Raw genomic sequence first — 26,360 nt, forward strand, 5'->3', positions numbered from 1 at the left:
AGTATATGATGTGTGTGTGTGTGTGTGTGTGTGTGTGTGTGTGTGTGTTTGGGGGGGTGGTTTAGGCAGTACTAGCATTGCTCAAAGTGAGTAACAAACACCCCTCCCTAGCTAGTGGTTGTACTTTAGTGTGACTGAAGCCTTTTTTTCTTGACATTGACATTAACCTCTCTAGATTAGCTGAGAGTGAGAACAGCAGCATTGTAATGTAGTTAAGTAGAAGTAGGCTACTGAATTGGACCAACTCATAGGAACATGTGTGTGGTTTAAAGAGGGATTCAAACCAAAGATTCACGACGAGATGAGCCTGCAACGCTATGAAACCTTGCAACCGCAGCTAGACATGGTGAATGCTTTGCGCTGGCTTGCAACAGCTGGCAATGACTTGCAACATTTAATTCTCATACACACACACACATATATATATATATATATAATATATATATATGTGTGTGTGTGTGTATGAGAATATATATATATGAACCTCCCACCATATCAAGCTGCTGATAAAAGTAATTGTAAACTATCATACTATTAACTGCTGCTGCTGACTTGTAGCAAAGCTAAAAGTGGTTATGATAAAACAAAAATATGATCAGAAAGTAGAGAAGTAAAGTGACAACAATTGGCTTTCAGATTGGCCTAATATATTGGGGGATAGGCTATCAACAGTTTGGTAGAATGTGAACATGGTGGCTTTTTTCAGGCCACTGTCTCGCGTGGCAAGAGTGTTGCAAGTCTTAGTGACTGACTGCAGTGCTCCCAGCTCTGGTTGTTGATTTGAACCTGAATACATATGAGGGTCTCAGTTTATGACCGTTACATAATTTACCTGCTCACCAACTGAAAGCAAAACGGGAGACCCTTAAAATAATGCTCTACGTTTTGGTAAAAATGTTGCTGTTCAGGCATCAGTAAGCAGCTTGGCCAAGCAGGAATGAAACTACCTGCTGCTTCCTGAGCTCAGAGCTCTGGTTGAGGGGTGAAGTCATAGGGTGAAGTCATAGATGGGTAATTCAGCCAAGCATGCAGGCTTGTACTCATGCATCATGGTTATTATAGTGCTTAGGTTGTCAATGATCAATATAAGCTTATAGCCTAGACTAGTAGAGCTAAATCAGTCGGACCTTCTGCAATTATTTCGGCTTAGGACATAATTACTTATAGAGGAGCAAAACTATAATATAATTGTTTATAATTACTAGGCTATAATTACTTTTTTCCTGATTTGACTTTTGTATTTGTACTGTTTTATTGTTGTTTGTTATTTGATTGTTGTTGTATTATTGTAAATTCAGGTCATTGCTTTAAAAGCGCTTAATGCTGAGTCAGTCTTCCCTGAATAAACAGCGGTTGATGATGATGATGATGATGATGACGATGACATCTGTGTTCTTCACTGGACGCAGACTGACCAAATGAGGCGATACTTCTATTCTCATCATCGCTGTTTCTCTCTCTCTCTCCTGCTCGCTGTGTTTGATGTGAGCCTCAGTGCTGATCTGTGTGTGTGTGTGTGTGTGTGTGTGTGTGTGTGTGTGTGTGTGTGTGTGTGTGTGTGTCTCAGAGGTCGTACCTCAGGCTGGACGCTCATCAAACACAGACTCCTCCACGGGGGCCTCTAATTATGCTCCTCTAAAAAGCCCTGCTCAAACAACACTCCTCTTTTAGGCCTCTTTCCTTCTCTCTCTCACTCACACACACACACACACACACACACACACACACACACACACACACACACACACACACACTTTCACTCACTCAACTTTTCTTCCACTTTTATCTCTCCCACTCTGTGCCCCCCCCCCACCCATCTTCTCTGATAATGATGTGCTTTAATGGTGTTGTCTTAAAATAGGCAACAAGCACTCAAGAGGCAAGTAGGAGGCAAAGGAGCGATCTCAATAAAGGAGCGGCCGCGCTACAAAATAGAGCCCCAGTTTGCGCCTGTGATGCAAATGGCTCTGACCAAATCATGTATGGTTGTCATGGCGAGAGGTCACACTGCATCCGTCCGTGGTCTGGAACCTGACTCCAGGGTGTGTGTCACTCAGTCACTCACTCACACACACACACACACACACACTCTCTCTCTCTCTCTCTCTCTCTCTCTCTCTCTCTCTCTCTCTCTCTCTCGTCTCACATACACACATGAGATATCCCCAGTATTTACCTATTGATGTATTCTACCTATGAATGGTATCAGTCTCCTGATGATGTAGGCTGTGAGTCGGACTGCAGTGTTGAGAATGATGGTGATAATCATCCCCCCCCCCCCCCCCCTGCTGTCTCTCTCAGTTCATATCAAAAGAGCGACAGCTACACTCCACAGGCTCTACCACTTGTTTTGTGTAGTTTTGCTCCTCTATTTATAGTTTTTTTTAAAAAAAAATATATAGTTTATATAGTATAGTTTTTTTCCCCTTGTCATTATTCAGTGAGGTGCAAATATGTTTTGCTCTCAGCTACTGTTGCTACGGTTGTGCTGTATGTTATTGTCTCTCTCCTAACTCACCTTCATATCCCTCTCTTCTCCTCCGTAGCCTGTAGTGTGGTCTGTTTCTTTTTCCCTCAGAGGTGAGTTGAGGCACTTTAACGGCTGCGCCAGCGTGTTTGTGCAGTCACCTCTGCAGTTTTGTGGATGCCACACTGATAAGAGATGAGCTTGGCACGTCACGGCCTATTACGTAGCCGGACACCAGGGCTACAAAGCACTTGGTGTCTTTTTTTTTTTTCATGACCATGCAGCCAGGCTTCTCCAACCCCTTCCTTCCTGCTATCTCACCATTTCCAGGCCTCTCTCCCTCTCTTGCGCTCTCTCTCTCTCTCTCTCTCTCTCTCTCTCTCTCTCTCTCTCTCTCTCTCTCTCTCTCTCTCTCTCTCTGTTTCTCTCTCTCTGTCTCTTTCTCTCTCATTTTCTCTCTTGTATCTCTTGCATATTGTCTTAAATTGTTGGACTCAGTCACAACACTCCATTTAGGCCTTTTTCCTTCTCTCTCTCGCACTCACACTCACACTCACACACACACTCGCAAACACTTCCTTGTAAAGAATGCAGGAAGAGAGTAAGAGAATGCAGGAAATCCTCCCATTGACTGTTAGGTTACTGATCGCACACCGATAGCCCAAAAAGCCCTGGAAACAGGAAAGACACGGCAGATTTAACGTTACAGCTATATCCTGTCCGATAACTTGTGCATGCACTCTGTTTTTTAAGTAACTACAAAGCTGTGCCTTGTCCACAGAACAGCTACTCAGTTGGTCTGCAATTACATGTATAAGTGTAGCAGTCTGCCAGCAACATGTGTTAGGCCGGGAGCTACGTATACCCCACAGGATGTTTTTTGCAAGCTGATGCAGGTAGACTTGTGAATGTTCTCTCTGATATTGCCTTCATTGTCTGGGGTACATCACACATGTACAATGAGGAATTTCCATCCTGAATGAGAGCACATTGGCCTGGAGGAGGAACCGGTTTCTCTTGTGTTTTAAGGTCACAGATCCCAGGCAACCGCTGCCACACAGACAAAACAATAGAGGAGACAGCTCAAGTCAGAGAGAACATTCACAAGTCTACCTGCATCAGCTGAAACAATATTCAGCACAGACACTTACGTGAACCGTCTTCATTCACCAAAATCAGCTGAGAGAGATCGCAGAGGCTGTGGTGAACGTTTTATTGTGAATGGGCTGAATGTTCATCGCCCCGCTGATTGGAAGGCCTTTCTCACAAACGATGAAAACAAGAAGGCACTCATTCATTTACTACTGGATCACTGGAGCTCCCAAGATATGATGGAAAATGTCCTCCGAAGGCCTGTCATTTTCATAGAGGCTGGTCAAGCCTACAGGGTAGAATGTAATGCTGGAGTTGTGTCAAAGGAACTTCTCCTGGAGATCTGCTCAAAACATGAAGAAACAGATGTTAGGGTGATTATTTACATGCACTACATCCAGACTAAAATGCCTCACATCAGGACAGTTAGAGTCAGAGCAAAAGACTCAGACATTTTCTTCATTCTCCTGTATTATGCCAAGTCATCAACTGTCAACATCATCTTTGACATGGGAGATAGACTAATTGACATCAACCTCCTGGCTGAAGATTATTCGCAGGAGCACATTGCAGCTCTTCTGGCCCTACATGCCTTCACTGGTGCTGACTGCACGTCAGCATTCAAAGGCAAAGGAAAGGTGCGACCAATGAAGATACTGAATCAAACATCAAAATTCATTCAAGTCTTTGCAGAAGTAGGAAACTCATGGGATCTTGATGAACAGCTCCTCAATGGTGTTGAGGAGTTCACCTGCCGCCTGTATGGATTTAGTTGCAGAGTGAAAAGCGTTGATGAAGCAAGAGAAATTAAAATAAAGAAGATGTGTGGGTCAAACCTTCGGATTCGTCAGGGTCTCTCAATTGACCTATCAACTTTCCCACCATGCAAGAGGGTCCTCAAACAGCACATCAAACGTACAAACTTTCAAGTGTGCATCTGGAAGAGGGCCCATGAGCATTACCCAGAGATCCCAAGTCCACTTGACCATGGGTTTCACATAAACACAGATACTGGGAAGCTTGAACCACTATGGTTTGAGGGTGATGTAATCCCAAAAGCTCTCATTGATGTCTTGGCAGAGGAGGACACGGATGAACATGACATGACTGATGAAATCCATACAAATGTGGATGAAGATGAGGAAAAGGAGGATGATGATGATGATGATGATGATGATGATAATGATAATGATGATTATTAAATGATGATTGAAAGTTCTTATTCACATTCTACACTACTGCTGTACAATACAAACCATTCCTTACATACATTTCTCATTTGATACATTCCTTTTGTGTGATCGTACCATGTGTTGCATCCTGTTCACAGTCCACCAATAGGTGGTAACATTAGTTATTTTTGATGCTATTCACTTCATACTTTCATTCATAGCCATTTTCAAGTCAAGGTCAAACACTTTAAAAATATGGTTTATGTGAAATTGATGTTTATAATCCCATACGAAATGGTAATGCCTGAAAGTGTCTGAATGCCGGCCAGGAGGCTAGTATTTTCGGATAGGCTACAGTGAATAGCTTTGGACATAGCAGCTGTTGTACTCTAGCTAGAAAGGTCACCTTGGACTTAAATTGAAGCTCATGAACTTGGGTAGTTTTCTATTTACATTTGAGGGACTAATGCATATCATAACAGAGTTGAAAATTATCAAATTTGAAGACAATTTGTCAGGCGGACAAGCATTTTTTGGGCTTTTTGGGTATGTTAAAGATGATATTTGACAGAAGAAAAGCACCAAGCCCTGAAACATTTTTCAGGTTGGTTCCCCTATGTGACAGGGTGATCCATGTAAATTTACAGGGTTCTAGGACAATTTTTGCAGTTGCAGTACCTTAATATTTACAGCTACATATATAATTATATATGTACAGCTGTATATAATTTCGCCTGCAGATTTTCCTTAAATTATGTTTTTTTGGGCCCTGAGACCAAACGGGGCCGAGTTGGGAGTTGTCCCTATCAACTCGTTATGGCCCAGGGTATAGGCTAACAGGAAATCATAGTGAAAAAAACATAGCAAAAAACATCCTGAGGGGTATACGTGGCTCCCGGCCTATGTTGCTCTCAAGTAATTGCAGTGAGCATGTTATAATAGTGCTGGGCGGTATGACCAAAAATCTTTTGCAGTCAAAATACAGAACTTTTACTGTGCAAATTTCACAAACATCTTGTATAAAACCAATATAAAAAGTAGTGCAACTTGCAATAATTATACTTTTTTGAAAATGATACAATTTAAAATAAAACCTCTCTGTTAATATGCTTACTCTGTCAAATAGGCCTATCAGAAATGTATTGTTATTGTGTGGTTTACATGACGTTAGTGGTAGGCTAACGTTAACTTCATGTGGATGTGGATGTCTTAGCCTGCCATGAGCTTCGGTTCAGTTCGGTTCGCTAGGCAAAACATTAACAAAAAAGTTCGTTTTGGTGCACTGATGACAGTCAGGATAATTTCTAATTAGCCCAGCTAGTATTGCTCAGTGCACGTCTATAACATGCTATACTTGCTACCTGGATAATTTCAGCGAATATTCTTAAGGTGAGATGAATGATAAGATCATTAAACTTCACTGTGTTCGGTGGGTTGCTAACTAACGACATCACCTACTAGCCAGCTAGTTACAGCTGTTGAACAATCTCAATATAATTTTTGTGACGGTAGGCTAAATCCTTTTCAATGCAGTATCCCTTAACGTTTTTCCTTAACTAAAGAAACAATTTAAGGTATTATTCTGTGCAACACCCTTAAATAAACCCTTTACCTAAGGAGAAATTAAGCTTTAAGGGTCATACTTCAGGGGAAAAACTTATGGTGTTTTGTGTTTACCCTCACTATGCCTCGCAGTGGCACCATGCGTGCGTGTGAAAAAAGTCCCGTCTGAAACACTGTCGCGTGGCGCTGCGTTCCAAACGTTGTGTAATCAAATACACAGAGGCCCGTTTGTGAAATATATTTCAAAGTCATTTAAAAGCAGTAGGCTACGCATGGAACTTGGCTAAACACCTCGCAGACATATCCCAACATTTTTGTTTAAAGAACGACAGGTTAACGAATATGCTATAGAAAACAGGACTACATGGTTAGTGCCAAGTTCTTCTCTTCTGTTTTAGTCTAGCCTAAGTGAAACGAGTATAGTTCTCTGGGATAAAGCGAACCTTCCTTCATCAGTGAATTTTGACGAGACATAACGAGCTGTAATCATAGGGTGCTAACGTGATGAAAGCACAATGTTCACGCCAGAATAACATTACCATAACTTGTAAACAATCTATTTCATGTTCGGTCAGTACTACTGGTAATATTTGTCATGGCATGTAGACTGCAATTTGTTCAATAAGTATTGCCCAGATGTAGGATAGGCTACCCGAAATGCGCTAATTAAAGCCCACAGCATATAATACCACCAAAGCGTCTTGAGTCCTAATAATAATAGCGGGTTATTGTTACGTGGTAGCAAATCATGTTATCAAACAAATAGACGTAGGCTAATGTAGGAATGCACACAGACATATTGCAACAGGTAATGGTGTAGGCCTATCTGACGAAGACCTGAGTGGTTGGAACGTCATACTTGTACACTGGGCGCAAAGAAGACTATCCTCACATTTTTCCCTTAACTGTCAAAGAAATCCCATGAACACGGAAAGGCCTAGGGAAGCCTTTACTGTACATCAGATGCCCTAAAGATTAGGCCCCTCTGCATAGCATTCAGTGATTTGCATGCAGTAATTGAAAAACTGACCTTGATCTAGCCTAGTTTGGCTATTTAAATCTACTTTATTGGCAATACACAATGTAATGAACTATAACAAAAAATAAAGGACTTAATCACACAAAGTAGGCCTACTATTTTACTGACTATAAAAATAATAATTATGTAGGAAGTTTAGAACCCAGAATTGACCTGCACACTACAAAAGTGCACCGAATTCAACACAAATGAGTCAATACACTTGGAGGGGGTATGAGTCCTTTCTTTTCCAGATATCTTAGGATTTCGCCATAGTATCGTTTCAGTATCGAGCATCGTGATATTTATGGCAGGTATCGTATCGAAGTCATAATTTTGGTATCGTGACAACACTACTTGCTTCCCAAAGACTTACGGCTCAATGGTTAGGCTTCAGATGCTGAAACAGGCGAGCACTGAGACAAGCTACCTAATTGTTATTGCTTTCTATGTCCCTTTTCATGTTTTGTTTTTGGCTTGGGGCATATTGTGAAGGGGTCGTTTGTTATGGGGATGTCAGGTTAGCTGGTGTAATTGCGGTCCTTTACCGAACTACTGTAATTTTATGGTTACAGTGCAATTGGGTTTATTCCTAGAATGCACATTACGGTTAACATAGTTTGAAGGCAAAAGGGTACACACACACACACACACACACACACACACACACACACACACACACACACACTGTTTACATCTGTGGCTGTTTGGCTGTGTGTGTGGACGGGAGATTTTCCATTAGGAAGAGGATGAAAGGCTTACGGGAGTGTAATCTGTTGTAGGCAGGTGTTCATGTGTGTAAGTGTGGAGAGACGCAGATGCCGTTTCCATGTGACCTCATGTTTACACCTCAAAAGTGTGTGTGTGTGTGTGTGTGGTGCATAACATCAGTGTTAGAGAGGCTTACAAGTTGCTGAACTGAAAAAGAAAGTATTTGCCAAGCTACCGGTCTGTGTCTGATGTTTGGAGAGGGTATTTGCACATTGTGGTTGTAACTATTTGCAGTGTATCATGAAGCCTAACTGGCCCTGGCTTTTTAATAATGTGGATGCTTTGCATATGGAAATATGCAATGTACTGTCTAGTAACAAAAAAAACATTGGCCTTTACATGGTGTCATTGATTTGTCCTCTGTCTTGGTGAGTTGCACAGTTTTGAAAACGAACGTTAAGGGTTGTTTTAAGACATGTTTGAGTAGCCTACTACAGTATGCCCATTGCCAGCCACCCTGAGAGATGAAAAGGCGATTCAAAACGAGTCAGAAAAGTCGAGACCGGACCAATCGTCAAAATTTCGGTGTCCACCACTCTAGTTCATCCAAAACAAACCAGAAAAGGGCCTTAAAGTGCTAAAAACCGGAATTTTCCTTTAATGACTGTACCAATAATGCAGGTGTTAGGCCTACTGTTGCTTTACTGGGCTACTAGTTAGGCACGCTGTGCAGTAGGCCTATGCTTGGCTTATGGATGCCCTGATTAGAATGAGCTCCATTTTATTGACACATTCTACTTGTGACACCTGGCCTGTTTATAGCTGCGTTAGCTGTCTATCAGTCAGTAGCATTGAATAAAGCTTGGAGATAGACACTAGAAATAGAGTGACATTACAAATAGTGTGACATTACAAATTAAGACGGTTTTGAAATTTGCGCAGTGTGGTCGTGATTCTAATCGGATTTAACAGTGTTTTAGCCGGTCGTCTTCAAACCACAGACTGTAAAAAATGAAACAATTTCTGCACGATAGTATTTTAATTGGTCAGCACGCAGAGGAGGGTGGCTCCAAAGAGAGTGAGAGAAAGGGAAAACGGGGAAGAGACTGCATTCCCATAGCAGCGCGAGGGTGTAGAATAGTTTAAATTAAACAGGACTTGCCTGAATTTAAATCGGACAAGAAGAAAAACATCTTTGTGTGGCAGTCAAAGTGAAATTTGTGGCAAATAAGTCAGTGTGTGGGAAACACTGTGATTGGTTCTCCATGGAGTAGCCGACTGTCCTCCAACAAGTCGATTACCGAATACAGTCAATGAATGCGAAAGGAGAATAGCCGACTCCTGTCGCGTTCATTGACTGTGCGCTGCATTCGTTAATCGACTTGTTAAGCCTTTCCTTCAAGGAGGCCGCGACAGGAAGACCGCAAAGGTAGGCCAAAAAACACACCCTCGGAAAATACATTTTTTATAATCTTTTGAAACACTTACAACGTTTACAATACTTCGATTTGTCTGTAGACAACCTCACCACACTACCACAGAAATGTCATTCTATTTTGAACATTGTCAGTGGTGAAACAGAGTTTGTTTCTGATGTGTGTGTCTATGCCCCTTGCACTTGCATTGTTAGACAATTTGTTGTCAATGCAAACGACTGTCTTGCTCAAAACTGCACCAATTAAAGGAGAAGTTCAGTGTGATATTGACCTAAAGTGTGTTTAAACATGATACCAAGTGTGAACTTTTGTCTCATAGCTCATCTCGGCTTGTCCCCTGCACTCCGAAATCTGGCGCTAGTTAGCCGATGACAGTTGCATGTGAGCAGGGTGGCTGGGCCTCAAGCGGTGATGTGAGAATGAGCTCCATCAGTCAGCAGACACAGTGAAATAAAGGAGCAGATTAAATGGTAATTAGAAAGAAGGAGAGAAAAAAGAGGGAGTGAAATAGGTGGGGGGTGGGGGGGGGTCGCATTTCTGGTAGCAAGATTGCAGAACGGGAGGTGAAAGCAGGCATGGAATGTGTGTTGGCACGGCAGGCTGCCATCCTATGAACTGCCAGACACATACACACACACACACAGGAGACGTGGAGAAATTAGTTTCAGTTCAGTAATTACTTCACTGCCCCCGATTCTAACTCGTTTCAAGCAACTGAAGCACACACTCACGCACACGCACACACACAACTCACTGCTAGGTGTGAAAGGAATGGAGCTGGTGGTGAAGTTTCCCAAATTAGTTACAGTCTCTCTCTCTCTCTCTCTCTCTCTCTCTCTCTCTCTCTCTCTCTCGCCCCTTTTACACTGCCGAATTTCCCGCGAATGTATGTACCTTTATCCCGGAACGCCTGTCCTTTTTACACATGCCGAGGCGGAACAGCGGGTAGAAGTGTCATGTATGGTGATTAAAGCACGTTGAAGAGGCTTTCTGTTTCTGTTACAGGTTAGCCTGTAATGTATGGTGATTAAAGCACGTTGAAGAGGCTTTCTGTTTCTGTCTGTATTGCATCACATTTTATTTTCAAGTTATGGGGATAATTAGTGATGGCAAAATCCCCAGTTCAGAAAATCATTTGTTTGTGTGTTCCCATGTGTCTCTTCACGCCCAGTGTTGCACGTCACGCTTCATTTTGCTATTTGGTCCCGCCTCCTGGCTCCTCAATATGCCGGCTTGGATGTAAACAGGCGCGGTACGAAGTACCAGGCTGGCAATGTTTCGCATAAAGACATCGCTTCCTGTGAATGTCCCGCGATCTCAGTGTAAAAACGACTTCTGTCTCTCTGTCTCTCTGTCTCTCCTTGTCTGTGTCTGTGTGTCTGTGTCTGTGTGTGTGTGTGTGTGTATGTGTGTGTGTGTGTGTGTGTACACTGGTACACTTCATTTTAATGGGTTTATGCCACTGTATAAAGAGCAATAAGTGTGTACCAACACAGTTGATATATGTACTATGTAGTGAATTAGTAGACCTGTTCCAAGACATCGAAGACACAACATACATGTCATATGTACATGTAAGTAATTAACTGGTACACTTAATAGGTTTATTCCACTGTATCAAAGAGTAACAAGGTTGTAGCAGCACAGCTGTTACATGTACACTGAAGACAATGAGGCATTGACTGGAGTTAAGTATAGTTTGTATATCAAATCTATCATGACACGATTTACCCCATCCAGCAGGTCTCAGGTCAGCTCTTTGCCTCTGATGAAAATTTAGGCAAATTGGCAAAGTTTTGTAAAAGCACTTAGTATTACAATGTAACAACTATATGTAGGTACCCACAAATACATAATGTAAGTACAATGATAGTACCTGATAGTACATGTTGTTACACAGGTTGTACCACTGTACCTAATTAGGTAGGTACACTGTAACAGCGACACATTAAATTAAAGTGTTACCTTTTTTTTTTTTTTCAGAAACGCGCAACAAAACATTAACAGATTTCCCTAACGTTAGTTATTTGTAGTTATTTATGAGTATTGATTAAAATAATATGATGATGCATTTCAAAAACAAACTTGTTTATTTTTAAATAATATCGTCACAGAGGAACATCAAAATATATTAAAGTTCTGATAAATAAAATGTATAAAAATAGAAACTTAAGATATGAAACTTTAGTCTTTTGAACAAAAACACAATAACAACAACAACCAAATCAAAGTTACCAGTATTAAAAGACTTAGTAAGCTTCATAAATAAAACTTTGAACTAAGACTTAATAATTACAAAAAATAATGATGACATTATTACTATCATCATCATTTGTATTATCATTAAACAAGATAAAGGTCACTCTTAAATGTTTGAGTGTGCGTGTGTAATAATTAGTCCCTATTGCCTTATAAGCTACCTTATAATTACAATGTCAGTTTGCCTATCCCTTTACCTGCACTTTTAAAATTATTTCCATCAAGCTACATCAAACCATTTTCAATCATCAGTTGCTGCCTGCCTTCTAAAACCTACTATTTAGTGATCTAAATCCATTATGTAACTCGTTAATGCTGCGGCTGAACGACAGTCTGAAACGCACACTTGGCGTCATTGGATTTCACACACGTGTAAAAGAAAAGCTAACTTTTATGCACAAGCTACGTTTTGCACAAGCTACATTTGATACTTTTTCTCTGTCTAAATGTTCTCCTCGCACGTCTAACTTACATTTTACAATGCAAGGACTGTAACTACAGATATACTAGTTATAAATCATTACTTTATTTAGGCAGAATAAGTTCGTTGTGGTTTCCAAGCTCATTAATGTTAAAGTTAGCGGTCTTCCACTGATATTCATGGCATTAGCTAGCTTTGTGGTTAGCTAGTCTATGATGAGCCCTAATTTAGCAATGGATAACGTCATACTGCAAATTGTAAAACATACGCTTTCAAAATAACAGGCCGGGGAGAGATGATGCGTCTCACTGCTATAACTGTCACGCTATTAAAGAAATACATCCTTCAGTCACATTGTCAAAAGTTAAAAGGACAGACAGTCAACTACACTGTAACAACGTAATGTAATTACTAGCTAATTCCGCTTTACTCTCGGCTTATTTAACAGCAGCAAAACTGGACATTGTTTTCACGAATTTTGTCATGCTTATTTGAGTTAAGAGAACTGATGGGAATGTTCTTTTAATTGTTATTTCAAGCAATGTATGTCTCGTGACCAAATCACCATGAACACACTTCACTGATGATCTCACTCGCGGATAACTGGTTCTCTCTGCCCGACTCTGGCTGGATCAGCAGGTTGCAGAATGTGTGGCGCGTTATACACGAGTGTTGCCAGCAGGGACGGTGTAGAGTGCCCTCTGGTGGACAAACTATACAACGCCAACACTCATGACATGGTTGAAGGGTGTTTCGTCCGTTTTTATTTTATTTTTAAAATATTCATTTATCGGCCATTATAAATGCCGATACCGATAGTTTGGAAAATGCCTAATATCGGCCGATAATATCGGCCCGCCGATAAATCGGTCGGGCTCTACTGTGTATACGTGTGTGTGTGTGTGTGTGTGTGTGTGTGTGTGTGTGTGTCTGTCTGTAGAGACATCCTTCAAAGAAAGCAGGGCTTAGAAAGTCAGTGCTTTTTAGAAGAAGCGATAGATCTCCCCTGTGTCTCCCAACCGTCTTACTATCTTTATGGCTTTATCTCAGTTTCCTCTCTACCGTCCCAAAACAGGATCTCTCCTAAGCTCTGATGGCAAGAAGGGAGAGACTCCTTAAAAGAATAAAGAATAGAAGTGAGCTCGCTTTGGGAGCTGAGAGAGACCCATCTCTAGTTCCATGTTCAGCAGCCTCGCCCTCCTCGGCACTCCTGCCTCTGCCATTGTCAGGCTGGTGGTTTCTCCGCTGCTCGTGTTACCGTGACAATGGGGTCATTTCAGGCTTCTCATCACCCCGCCAATCCCGGAGGGGAGGAGGAGCGACACTTGTCGCTACGGTAATCAGAACCCTCATGGAAACGCCTCGGCACTGTGTCGTCGGGTCTCTTTTCGGAAACGCCATTGTCGGAATGTCATGCGGTCAGACGGGAGTTTGGGCTCCAGTGCGGGTCAGTGAGGGGATTAAAATTCCTTTTCAGTGGACGTGCACAATGAACATCCAATTCCCACGTCAGACATTTCAGAGACTCAAGAGCTTTGATCTAATACTAGCCTAGGCTAACTGTCCACTTTATTCATGTAGTGGTTTTCAAAAAGACTGAATGGTTCCAATTGAACGTTTACAACAGAAATGACAAAAGAACCATCACTGGCAAGCCAGGCCTTAGAACAGAGCGACAGAATTGAGTCTAACTGATGAGCTGGTTACAGATGATGGTGGGTAGTGGTGAAGTTCTCTGGCTGCAGATTTGGTATTTTTGGCCAATTTGGTACAAGACACAAGTAGACATGGAGCAGATTTCTATTTTTGCCGTTGACCAACTGCTACAGTGTCCATGTCGAAAACAGGACCATGGAACACATGGGCCCTAGCGGAGCTGTCAGGAGCGTGTTCTTGCCACCGATCGTGAGAGGAGAGGTCAGGAGGCTGTCTGCCCTCTCATATTACTCAGTTTCATGGAACCACACGGGATTTGACCGCAAGCTGCATCTCAAGGGTGTACGGTGTCAGGATAGGTTTTTACTAAGAGACACGCATATGCACACACCCACATGCACATGCATGCACACACACACACACACACTTTGATGCTGTATGATACATTTTGTCAACCAACTCTATCATTTAAAAAAAAAGTTAACTTTAAAGGCAACAATTTTGTTCAACTTTGAACAGGAATAAGCCTTTTCAATACCAACAGAAGGCCAAAAAGGCCTGCCCTGAATCTGAGTGTGTGTGAGGGTCTGGGGGCCTGTGTGTGTGTGTGTGTGTGTGTGTGTGTGTGTGTGTGTGTGCGTGCGTGTGTGTGAGGGTCTGGGGGCCTGTGTGAGTAGAACAGTGTGCTGATGGCTGTGCTGTGTGCAGAGACACAGGTGACCTTGTCCCACAGAAAGGGCTGTTCCCCAGGGGAGCTGTCTGCCTGCCAACTGGGTATTGTGCCACAAACAAACATTGGAGATGCTGAATGCGAATCAATCAATATTCACCCCCCCTCTCTTGGTTGCTTTCTCTCCTTTTATCCCTCTTTCCTGCTGTCTCTCTTTCCCTTCCTTTATCTCATTCAGTTTCTCTCCCTTCCTTTTTTCTCTCCTGATCCCTCTCTTTTGCCCTCTCTAATTCATCCTCTTCTCCAGCTCCTTTATCGCCTCATTCTCTGTCTTTCTCTCCCCGGTCTCTCTCTCTCTCTCTCTCTCTCTCTCTCTTTCTCTTGCTTTTTCTCATTGTTTCTGTGTCCACCCTCCCTGGTGATTCTCTCCATCCAGGAGTTCTATTAAAGAGCTAAAGGTGGAACAGAGCTCTTGGCGGGTGGGAGACAGCGAGAGGCTGGCCTGGAGGATCTGGCTTTAGTTAGAGCTCTCTCTGCAGGTCTGCAGTTTTCTCTTTCACCATATCTCTCTTGCTCTCTCTTTCTTTCTCCCACTTGCCTTCTCTTCGTCTCTCTGTGGCTTTCCTCTCGCTCTCCCTGCCTTGAAGCTGTTTGTTAGCGAGCACTGTGGGGGTCTTTGAATGGCTGCTTCTGAGATGTGTTTGTGTGTGTGTGTGTGTGTGTGTGTGTGTGTGTGTGTGCGCTTGTGTACATGTATGCTTGTGTACTTGTTTGGATGGACATTTTTGTGTGTGTGTGTGCATGCGCTCGTGTAAGCTTGAGATTGGGAATGCGTAGTGTTTGTTTATTCATTCGGATACATGTGGATTTGTATTTTTAGTGGGTGATCTTGTGCATTTGGTTTTTGTTAGTGTTTTGTGCCTGTGTGTGTCCACATGGCCGTAACTGTATGAGTCTCTTCATAGTTGATTTGGTGTGTGTAGTATCTGGCTGGGAGTTTGTATACACTCATATTACTGTGTGTGTGTTTGTGTGTGCATGCGTGTGAGCTTGTGTTTATGTGTGCGTGCATGTGTGTGTTTGTGCGTGTGAGCTTGTGTGTGCATGCGGGTGAGTGTGTGTGTGCACATGTGTGAGTTTGTGTGTGCGTGTGTGCTTGTGTGTGTCCGTGTGTGTCCGCATGTTAATACAGAGTGTATGATGATGTGTCTGTGGGCCGGCTGAGCTGCAGGCGTCTTGCAGTGCAGAGAGTAGAGTGGGCTGGCCGCTGTGTGTAATGTGATTTGAGTGGAGCCGGCCAGTCGTCCGTCTGACCGACAGGAGAGAAGACGCGGCACCACACAGCGCTGCTAATGACTCCACACAAGCACAGGGAGCTCAGCAGGGCCTACCGCTGCAGCACGGCTCATGAACAACCTGCAGGGGAGAGAAAGGGAGGAGGTAGGAGGAGAGAGAGAGAGACAGAGGGAGAGAGAATAGAAAGAGCGATAGAGGGATAGATGGAGAAATGGAGATGTAGTAGAAGGAGAAGAGAGTGAGGGATAGAGATGAATATGGGTAGATAGATAAAGAGGGGAGAGGGATAGAAAGGAAGGAAGGAGGGGAAGCTAATGAAGATTTCGGAGAGAGAATGAGAGAGGGGGATGGAGGTGGGGAGGGAGGCAGTGTGGGAGAGTGGCAGTGGAGAGAGAGAGAGAATGAGAGAGGGGGATGGAGGTGGGGAGGGAGAGTGGCATTGGAGAGGGGGAGAGAGGAAGAGCCTGAGGGAGAGGAAACGGTGTACACAGAGCTGAATTACAAAGAGCCAGACACAGCTGAGAGCTGATGTTCTGACTTTGCCTCTCTCTCTCTCTCTCTCTCTTTTTCTCTCTCTCTCTCTCTCTCTCTCTCTCTCTCTCTTTCTCTCGCTGCTTGTTTGTCTATGATTTAGTATTTCGTATCATATCAAGTACTGTTGTATGCAGGCACCCTCCTATTATAGTACTGTTAAAGTTGAACTGAGTTCTCTCTCTCTTTCTCACTCTCTCTCTCTTTCTCACTCTCTCTCTCTTTCTCACTCTCACTCTCTCTTTCTCACTCTCTCTCTCTCTCCCTCTCTCTCTCACTCTCTCTCTCTCTCTCTCTCTCTCTCTCTCTTTTTCTCTCTCTCTCTCTCTCATCGCCGCCGCTCCCACCACGTGCATCACACTCCATTCGTAGGGCACCCAAGGGGCACCGACATTTAGCCTTTTGTTAGCTTTACTGCAAACTGCGTTTCACTCTTCCTTGAGAATGTGCAAGAATGATACTTTTTAGGTCCTCTCCACCACGTAGCAAATCTAACCTTACTTACAGTACTCCCACTTAATTGGGAATTGCGCGTGCAGGAGAGAGACTAAGAGAGTGGCAGATTCCAGCTGGCTTGTCATTGTGTATCTCCTTTTTAATATAAGACCTTTTTAAAAGGAAATCATGAAGGCAACTGCTGACCATTTTTAAACTCTGAGTGAGAAGTGAGAAGAGCCTGCAATCAAAGTGATTTGGAACATTGCCAAGAATATAAAGACTAGTCTACTACTTTGGCTTTGTAGAATGGATTTGGTGAGTCTTCAATAATTTGTTTTCCAAGCATTTACATAAAGCATATGATCTGGCCGACTGAAAAGCATTCCATTTAGAAAGCTAGGTGGCTACCAGGCTCATAATTCGCTTTTAATTGCAAGCAGAAATGTGAAGCAACATGTCATTGCATACTTCCATCAGACCACAAAGCAACACGCTTAGGGCACCAAAATGGCCAGTGGCAGCACTACACACACACACACACACACACACACACACACACACACACATTTACCAAGCGGATTGATGCTCATTTTCAGAGAGAAGAGAGAGAGAGAGGGAGGAAGAGAGAGAGAGAGAGAGAGAGAGAGAGAGAGAGAGGGACAGAGAGACCACTTGAAAGCAGAGTCCAGCCTGTGAACCCCCTATAAATGACGACAAAACCCACCAAGAAAGTAATGAATAGAACAAATGATCTCTGGGCTACACATGGCTTGGGTTTTGGGTCTCCTCCCCTGGCACATCCACTCACTGGTCGGCGCCTTAATAAACTAAAAAGCCTTTGAAACACCCCATTAATCCAATTTATTGTCATTAATTTGCAGTTGGAATGAAAGAAAACATCCCCCCACCCCAAAAAAAATACACACACACACACACACACACACACACACACACACACGCACGCACACACTACTTAAAGTGTCCATATTATGAAAAAATCACTTTTTCTGAAGTTTGGGGTGTTATTTTGTGTCTCTGGTGTACCCATCCATGCTGTTTTGAGTGAGATACGGTTACGTCATCACATTTGAATATTCTCACCCACCACCCCCTCCCATCAGAGTTGCAATTGGGCCTCGGCAGTTTTAAGTTGGGGAACCTCTGGCCTAGCGTATGTTGGAAGCGACCCAGGCCATCCAGCAGCCAATTTCACAAACACTTTTAAACTTTTGAACTCTACTCTAGTGGACTTATATACCGATTTAACGTTGTTAGGCTATGTTGCATCATACATGCAGGTGTCTGAATTGATTCTGCTATGGTTATTGTATTTAGCAGATGTTTCGGCCTGAACTCCAATAAGTTGAGTATTAGGCCACTTTCCTACGAAAATTCAAACAGAACCGTCAATGACGTTTGTCACACATTCTTTATTATTCCTACCCTGGAAATCCAGAGTTCTCGCGAGAGCACAATGGAATTGTCTCTGCAAAAAATGGTGCTGCTGATGATAATGTGTAATCTGGGGGATGTTTTTGCAAACAGTTTCAGGGACATGTTTTGTGCAACCCATAGGCCTATTTTGAAAACAAGTATAGTATGGGCACTTTAACCTCTCTCTGTGAGTTTGTGTGTGTCAGTGTGTGTGGAGTCTTATCCTTCAGTAAACAGAGTTGGCTGGAGGCCATCGGTGGCTGCTAGCCTCGGCTGAGAAACGCAAAGGGCCTGTGCTGACTCACCGCACCAAGCCGCACACTGGGCTTTAGAAATGCTCTTTTTTTGTTTTATTTGGTTTTGTCTTGCTTTGTGCCATACAGCATGCCTTACATTATTTCTCATCTCTTTCTCTCTCTGTCTGTGTGTGTGTGTGAATGTGCATTGTACTTTTATACATGTGTACAAGTGTGTTTTGTCTTTTGTATGTTTTATTTTTATGTTTTCTTATTTTTTTTATTTTTGGCCAGAGACTAGATGCTGGATTCTGAGTCACACTAATGACACTTGTGGGAGGGGAGTCAACACTACTCCCCTTCCATGGAATCTAATTTGGCTGACAAAATATGGTGAATTGACCATGGCAGATGTGGGGGGGCAACCCCCCCCACCCCCATGTATTGTGATGCGTATGGCATGGCGTGGTCATTGCCAATACACAGCCCTAGTGTTTTGTGGTGTGACTCCTTGGGTGAGTGGAGGCAAGAGAGTAAACACAGGTGAATTAGTTAGAAGCTGGAAGGGGGAAACTGCAACCGGAGCGCAGCTAGTGAAGAAGGCTTGAAGCAGATGCATAATTAGAATTGTTCACAATTCACTGGTTGAACTGGCCATTGGATGAATGCTGCAACTCCTCAAATTGAAGTTCTTTTAGTCCATAGACAGGGAGGCTGTATTTTACACACCAAAGTGGTATCATTCACCTGCCAACACAAAAGTCTAAACGCCAATGGCTCTGCGAGCGCTCATTTTGACCCGTGGCAGGATGTGTCACCTTGAAACATTAGCAGTCCTGACACTGCTTCTAAATGAGCAGAAAGCAAATCAGGCCTCCAGTCACTGTGTTGCTTCTGATTGATGGAGGGGACCAATGAGCTTATGTCTGGGTCCCAATTGAGTGCGTCGTTCTGGCAAATTATGTAATTGACTTCACACACGCAGAGCGCTTTAATCTGATTAGCTGTAATTGTTCCTGCAACTGTTGCTTTTGTTGCGAGTGCAGTCGACTAGGACGTGGAGAAGCGGTGAGTGCGCGTCCGCACAAAAAAGCTCTTTGTCAGTGGAGAGCCGGTGCTGAATGACCCTAACCTCTTCGGATCTTGTGTGTCCTACCTCTTTCCTCCCCACACAGATGATGCAGTTCTCCTGGGACAATTACAAGCGGTACGCCTGGGGGTTCAACGAACTGCGGCCCGTCTCCAAGCAAGGACACTCCAGCAATTTGTTTGGTGAGTGGCTGTTTCGAACACACACACTCTCTCTCTTGCGGTGTCTCTCTCTCTCTCTCTCTCTCTCTCTCTCTCTCTCTCTCTCTCTCTCTCTCTCTCTCTCTCTTAATTTGCTAGAAACCCTCATATTGGCCTTGTCTTCCATTTTAGCAGCATTGCATTACCAATCTGTCAAACCTGTCAATCCATAACATATTCCCCCTCCTGATATTCTATGGTGGAGAACGGCTGTTGCAAAACTTGTAGCAAATTTTGTAGCAAAACCTGATTCAGGTGGAGCTGTTTTGTTCTCGTTCTTAAATAACAATCTCTCTCTCTATCTATCTATCTATCTCTATCTATCTATCTATCTCTCTCTCTCTTTCTCTATCTCACTCTCATACACAGTTCAGATGGTTTAATGCAGTCTTTCTGGCTGTGCCTCTATTACTTCTATAGTAATCAGTGGACAGGTTAAATTGTGAATGAAGAGGAACGCGATTAGATCCTGCTGTGGTTGTTTGGTTTCCATTAAGCTGGAGATGGCATAGATGCGGGGAACTACGTACAAAAACAAGAGCCCCCCCTGTCAGTCTCCCCCACTGTGTGACTTTTATTTTAGTAGAAACTGACCTGATTAAAAACGCAGCACAGTCGGATGCTCATCCTTATGAGCTCTTGTCTCCGACTTCTTCTTCTCGCTTGCCCGCCCTGTTGGTTTCTCGTCCCCAGGCTCTCCTCTCCTCTCCTCTCCTCTCCGCTTATATTTCCCCAGGCTCTCCTCTCCTCTCCGCTTTTCTCCTGTCCTCTCCTGTTTTCTCCTCTACACTTCTCTTTTCTCCTCTTATCTCCTCTTCTCCTCTCCTTTCCTCTCTTCTCCCCTGTTCTTCTCTCCACTCATCTTCTCTTCTCTTCTCTCCTCTTCTCTCCTCTCCCCTCCACTCCTCTCCTCTTCTCTTCTCTCCTCTCCCCTCCACTCCTCTTCTCTCCACTCCTCTCCTCTTCTCCTCTCCACTCCTCTTCTCTCCTCTCCTCTTCTCCATTTCTGTCTCATTCATGGTCAGATATAAGTATTTGACCTCACTCTATTTCACTCGCCCCATGACCAGCTGGTGTGATCAGTTTGGCCGTTAAATGACTCACTGCAATAAAGTTTCCTGGTCAAAGGTCAGATTTATTGTCCTCGTACCATTTCACGTCATCATTTCACGTCACATTCTTGTGACCACGAAACAGCTGATCCAGCCAGACTTGGGTGGTAAATAGAATGCATTTGATCCTTCACACAGAGCTCCATCCCCTTAGCCAGTAGATAAAACAAGCATTTCCGCAGACTGGAGGTTTTGCTGCTAGCCACGGATGCCGAGCTACAGTAGGTGCCAGGTGCAGGTGACCTCGGGGCCTGAGACAGAACAGTTCTCTGTCTGACTGGATCTCTCCAGGTCCAGCCTGTTCTCAGCCATTTTGAGGGACGTCTTCTCGTGCACATAGTTTATTACTTACTTACTTGGGCTGTCTGTAGCCTGTAACCTCCTTACTTTTCACTGTCACGTCCACGGGCAGGGACCTGGGTTTAAAGGATACTGGAGAACATTGCCTCATCAAATATGTATCTGCTCTTTCTCATCTCGCTCCTCCTGGCTTTAACTTCATCCCTCTCTCTTTGTCTTTCTGTCTCTCCATCTTATTCTCTCTCTCTCTCTACCTTACTCATTAGCGCACACACACACTCACTCTTTGTCTCTCTGTCCATCCGTCTCTGTTCCCTCAGTGGGGATTGATGTCTCAGCTTTGATGAAGTGTCTTAATTCAGCAGAGAGGAGACTGTAATAAACACACACAATCATGGCCCATCCTGTCACCCGCACTCTATTATGGCACTCCAACTTAGGGACATCGTATAATCCTATACACAGTGTGTGTGTGCTTGCGTGCGTGCACACTCTATATGTCAGTGGCATCTAATCTTAATGACTTATCACAGTACATTGTACAGGCCACTTGGCTCTTTTTTTTTTGGGGGGGGGGGGGGGGGCGCGTTATAAAGGAGGCATTTTATGCCATTTTAGTCCCTCTGATTTGGATACCTGTTTTAGTGTGTGTGTGCTCGCACATTATTAATTTATCACCAGGGCCTGCTAATGGGACTTTGATTTTGCATAATACATGCTAACATCTGCTCAGGTCTACAGTATGTTTACCTGCTGCAAGTGTGTGTGTGTGTGTGTGTGTGTGTGAGAGAGAGAATGCACACACACATACACACACTGAAGCCAGCTTTGAGTGAGTCCTTTAATATCCCTCTATCAAGTTCAACACACTCCGCCAGATGCCCACTCCACCTGGAGGCACACACACACACACACACACACACACACACACACACACACAGAGCCAGCCTACCAACCCTCAAGTCCTTACAGCCCGCCGGACCATCTAAGACGGGCTGTTGGCTAACATGAGCTGGCACGCTACACTGGAACAGCATGCTGGTTCTGCTTAAAGTGAAGTACTCAGTGTGCAGTGGATTTGATTATTCAGTAGAGTAAAATACAGACACACACACACACACGTACACACACACGTGTACACACACGCACACACACTACAAACCTACTTTGCAGAGGTACCTGTGGCAGTGTTTTAGGGCATCACTGTTTCCCTGTTCTCTGCTGTGGGGAAGTGACAGGACTGAATGTTTGTCCCTTAAGACAAATGGAAGGACAGGAGGGTCTCTTGTTACATAAATGTATCAGGACATAAGCAAATACAAAGGTATATACAAGGGGTAGAGTGAAAGTGAAAGATTGAAGTGTGTGTGTGTTTGTGTGAAGTTATGCCACATGATTCTATCATGCTGAGACCTATTTATTGTCTTGTGTGGATTAAAAACCTCCCAGTTGTAGGCACCCAGTTTGAATTGAGGTCTCTTTGATTGGCTAACTGACAACATGATTTAAGTTGTATACATTGTTTTTTTTTTTTGTTTTTTTTGAGGTTTCTTACAGTAACCGTAACAAGCCCGCATCAAACGCTGCCAACCAAATAGGACACAGATAACAATAACATGATTACCGTTCACAAGAAGAAAGCCGCTTTTCTTATCAGCTTTTATTTGTCCTATTATTATTCATTTTATTATTATTTATTATTCATTTGTAATCTTGTTTCATTTAATGGTTGTGTCTAATCTGTGCCATTCGAGTCTGTTGGCAGCAGGACAATGACCCACTGAACAGCAGTAGGCTCTCGCTAATCAGATAGTTCTTCCTCCTCAATGGTGTGTTTGTTTTTTGAAGTTCCTGTCCAACTCCGGCCTATCTGAGCCAAATGAGCTCCAGCCTCTAACAGACCGGTGCTGGACTGGAGTGGGCAGCAGTCCCAGCTCGTTTAGAGTGGACCGATTGGGAAAGATCCCATCTTTATTCCACTGTGGTGGTGCCACTCTCTGTACCACAACACAAGTAGCTTTCGGACGAAAGGATTCCATCTTTATTCCACTGTGTTGGTGTCACTCTCTGTACCACAACACAAGTAGCATTCGGACGAAAGGACAGAACTCGGCAACAGACTTCCAACTTCAAAGTTTCTGATACTGTATGGAAAGAAAAAAAAAGACTTTCTTGGCAGACGTTAAGAACCCCAAGTTTGTTTTCCATCAGCACTTGAGTGGAATACTAGGCCGTTACCTTTAATAACTTCACGTTAATGTTGTACCGTAAGCTAGCAATAACTTTTGAGCAGATTGCGTTTTAGCTCCTTTGTGTTGGCTCCAGTTAGCCAGCAGGTGTGTTGTCCAGATGCACTTAAGTTTCATACCTCTTGGCATTCTCTTTTATCTGGTACTGTCTACAGCTTTCTATTCAATAGAAATGACAAATTTCTTTTGTAGCACTCTGGACAGCAGAGAGAGGAAAGACTTTTCATCTTTAGAGATGAGAGTCACAGATTTTTCGAGAGGGATGTCAGTTCAGGTTGATGGAACCCACACACCCCTAGTCTCTATAGACACTGTTATTTGAAGCCTGCGTTCCTCTGGTCTGTTTGTGTGTGTGTGTGTCTGTGTGTGTGCCTGTGTGTGTGTGTGTGCCTGTGTGAGAGCAGGAGGTAATGAACCTATGGGGACCGTCTTCAGATGCTCAGGCTAATGAATCTGCAGAGGCTGCTGCCTTATGCACCCCAACCAATCTCCCAGGATTTGCAGACCGTGCCTCTCTCAGTGTCTCAGAAGTGTGTGTGTGTGTGTGTGTGTGTGTGTGTGTGTGTGTGTGTGGAGATGAGTCACGGATTCTTCCAGAATGATGTCGGTTCAGGTTGATGGAGCAGCTCATCCACAGTCTCTGCAGATGCTGTTGTCTCTATCTAGACACAGCGTAGGGCTTTTTATGTTAGCGGAGTGTGTGAGGGTTGCTAATTTGCCTTTCTCTTTTATGTTTCTCTACCAACTTCGCTGATTCTATGCTCCATTCAGTACTTCAGTGTTCTTATTCTCCCGGCCAGTCTTTCTGACCTCACTCTCCTTCCTCCACTCCCATCTCATTTTTTCAAAATCTTATATTCTGAGTGTGGATCTGCACCGCTAGTTATCTCAATTCTCTCCCCTCCTCGTTGATCTCTTTCTTTCTTTCTCTGTTTCTCTCGGTCTCCCTCTTTTATCTCCCTTCCTCTCCTTCCTTTTCACCATGCAAATTTAGATGAGTTCAGTATGACTCAGTACCCACCACCACCAGCACCACACACACACACACACACACACACACACACACACACAAACTTCTTTTTCTGCCAGAGGTTCTGTGTGTGTGTGTGTGTGTGTGTGTGTGTTTACGCATGTATGTAGGTGAGTGTAATGATTCTGATAAGGGGGTGCAAGTTAGTGCTGCATCACAACCATAAGGGGGGGGGGGGGGGGTGGACATTTCTCCATACAGAGACCCTTGGTAGTTGTCCAGGGATTGTAGTTTCACGCTCAAATTGATTCAAGAAGACCGGGAGCTCAAAATCCTGTGGTTGGGCTGTATAGAAAATCTGATTGTTATCAATTTTTGTCAATGTCTGAATGGAATCCAGGGGCTTCTTTTTTGCCTTTTTTCAGTTTTTGTTCCTGCAGTCTGTTCACTGTCTGTTCTGCTGCCAAGATAGCTTTGCAACAGCTTTCGCTACCAGCAAGTATCATCAAACTGGCCTCACACACACACACACACACACACACACACACACACACACACACACATTAATGAATTATTGGTGAGTTTAGCTAGCAACGAGTATCATCAAGCTGGTCTCAGTCTGTATGCCTTCTTGTCCCCAGAGTCAGGAAGCAGCCCTAGCTGGCCAATGTTCTCCTCAAGCTGTTCTATGGCTTGTGTTCTGGAACTCATTTGACAGTAAAAGACATGTTGTGCTAAGAAAATACACACCAGGAAAAGAAAACAGAGGGTTGACTGTTCTGTCCACAAGCGATAATATATTCAAACATCGATAGCTTGCTCTCTGGGCAGTGCAATTTTTCACTAGGTAATTTGAGACTGCAGGAACATGACACTGTTATTGTGTAATATAAACTGAGGCAAACATCCTTGCTAATTAGCATATCAGCTACGCTGCTGCACGACAAAACAAGAAGTTTTAGCTCAGTTGCTGACCTGCCTTATTATCATGCATGGGAGGAAATCCTGCTTTGCATCAAAACATACTTTCAACTCAGATGTCTATTTTGTTCTCACAGTGGTCTTGCACAACCGCTCTTCAACAATACCTGTAGGAGTGCCTCTAGGATGCAATTGCCAATTATTGATTGTGTAAATTGCTGTGGTTCAGATGTCAATGACTTAAACATGGCTGGACTGATGGCATTCAGAGATAAGCTTGCAAGGCCAGTGTGATGGTGGAAGATAAAGGTTTGCACTGATAGGCATGCAGGCTGGGCCATCCTCCCAGTGCACTGTGTCGTCCGGCAGTAATCACCACCCTAACCGCCGCAAAGTTCTTGTTTCCCAAAGGACTGCAGAGCATAGTCTAAAAAACAGGAAGTTCTGGTGCAACATTTTATAACATCCATCAGCATAAAGGGGGTAGAAAAAAAAAATCATGGCTTTTTTTTTTTTTTTTTTTTTTTCCTCTTGGCATATACAGTTCTTTATGTTGTCCCGAGGGTTCTTATGTTCTTTTATTTTGTGCTGTGCTCATCCACCCTTGATTGGGAAGTCTGGCTCTCTCTCCATATGACTTGGCTGGCCGGAGCGTGTCCTTGGCTCTTGACCCACAGCTGTCCTTAGGGGCCAGGAGGAGATGGAGCTCCCTTTCTTGAGAGGGACTTGATTCTTCAGGGAGAAGATTATTCAGTAATGATTCACCGGCTGCAACAACCACTCACACATAACACACACACACACACACACACACACACACACACACACACACACACACACACATATTCTTTTTTGAAGCTACCAATCAGACTTGCAACAGAAGGGATTCAAATGTTTCCTGAGATGACATACAACCTTTGACTTTCATACAGATTACCTGCTCCATAGAGAACCTCAAACAGACATGCACTCCTTCTCTAGCTCTACCAACACACACACACACACACACACACTCCGTTTCCTTGTTCAGACAGACAGACATGAACAAACACACAGCATCCTGCTTTGTGTTGTGCATCCTCCGTTTCCTTGTTCAGACAGACAGACATGAACAAACA

The 26,360-nt window shown here is 43.6% G+C and overlaps 1 protein-coding gene across 1 annotated transcript in view; it reads left to right on the forward strand.

Moving 5' to 3' along the window:
• The window catches only part of LOC121712001 (mannosyl-oligosaccharide 1,2-alpha-mannosidase IA-like), a 128,854-nt gene that overhangs the window by 15,971 nt on the left and 86,523 nt on the right, over nt 1–26,360 (forward strand). The window contains exon 2 of the mRNA XM_042095903.1: nt 19,576–19,672. Within this exon, the coding sequence (XP_041951837.1) occupies nt 19,576–19,672 (97 nt within the window). The remainder of the gene's footprint in view (nt 1–19,575; nt 19,673–26,360) is intronic.

This window comes from Alosa sapidissima, chromosome 6 (genome assembly GCF_018492685.1).
Source record: "Alosa sapidissima isolate fAloSap1 chromosome 6, fAloSap1.pri, whole genome shotgun sequence".
Classification (NCBI taxonomy): Eukaryota; Metazoa; Chordata; class Actinopteri; order Clupeiformes; family Clupeidae; genus Alosa; species Alosa sapidissima.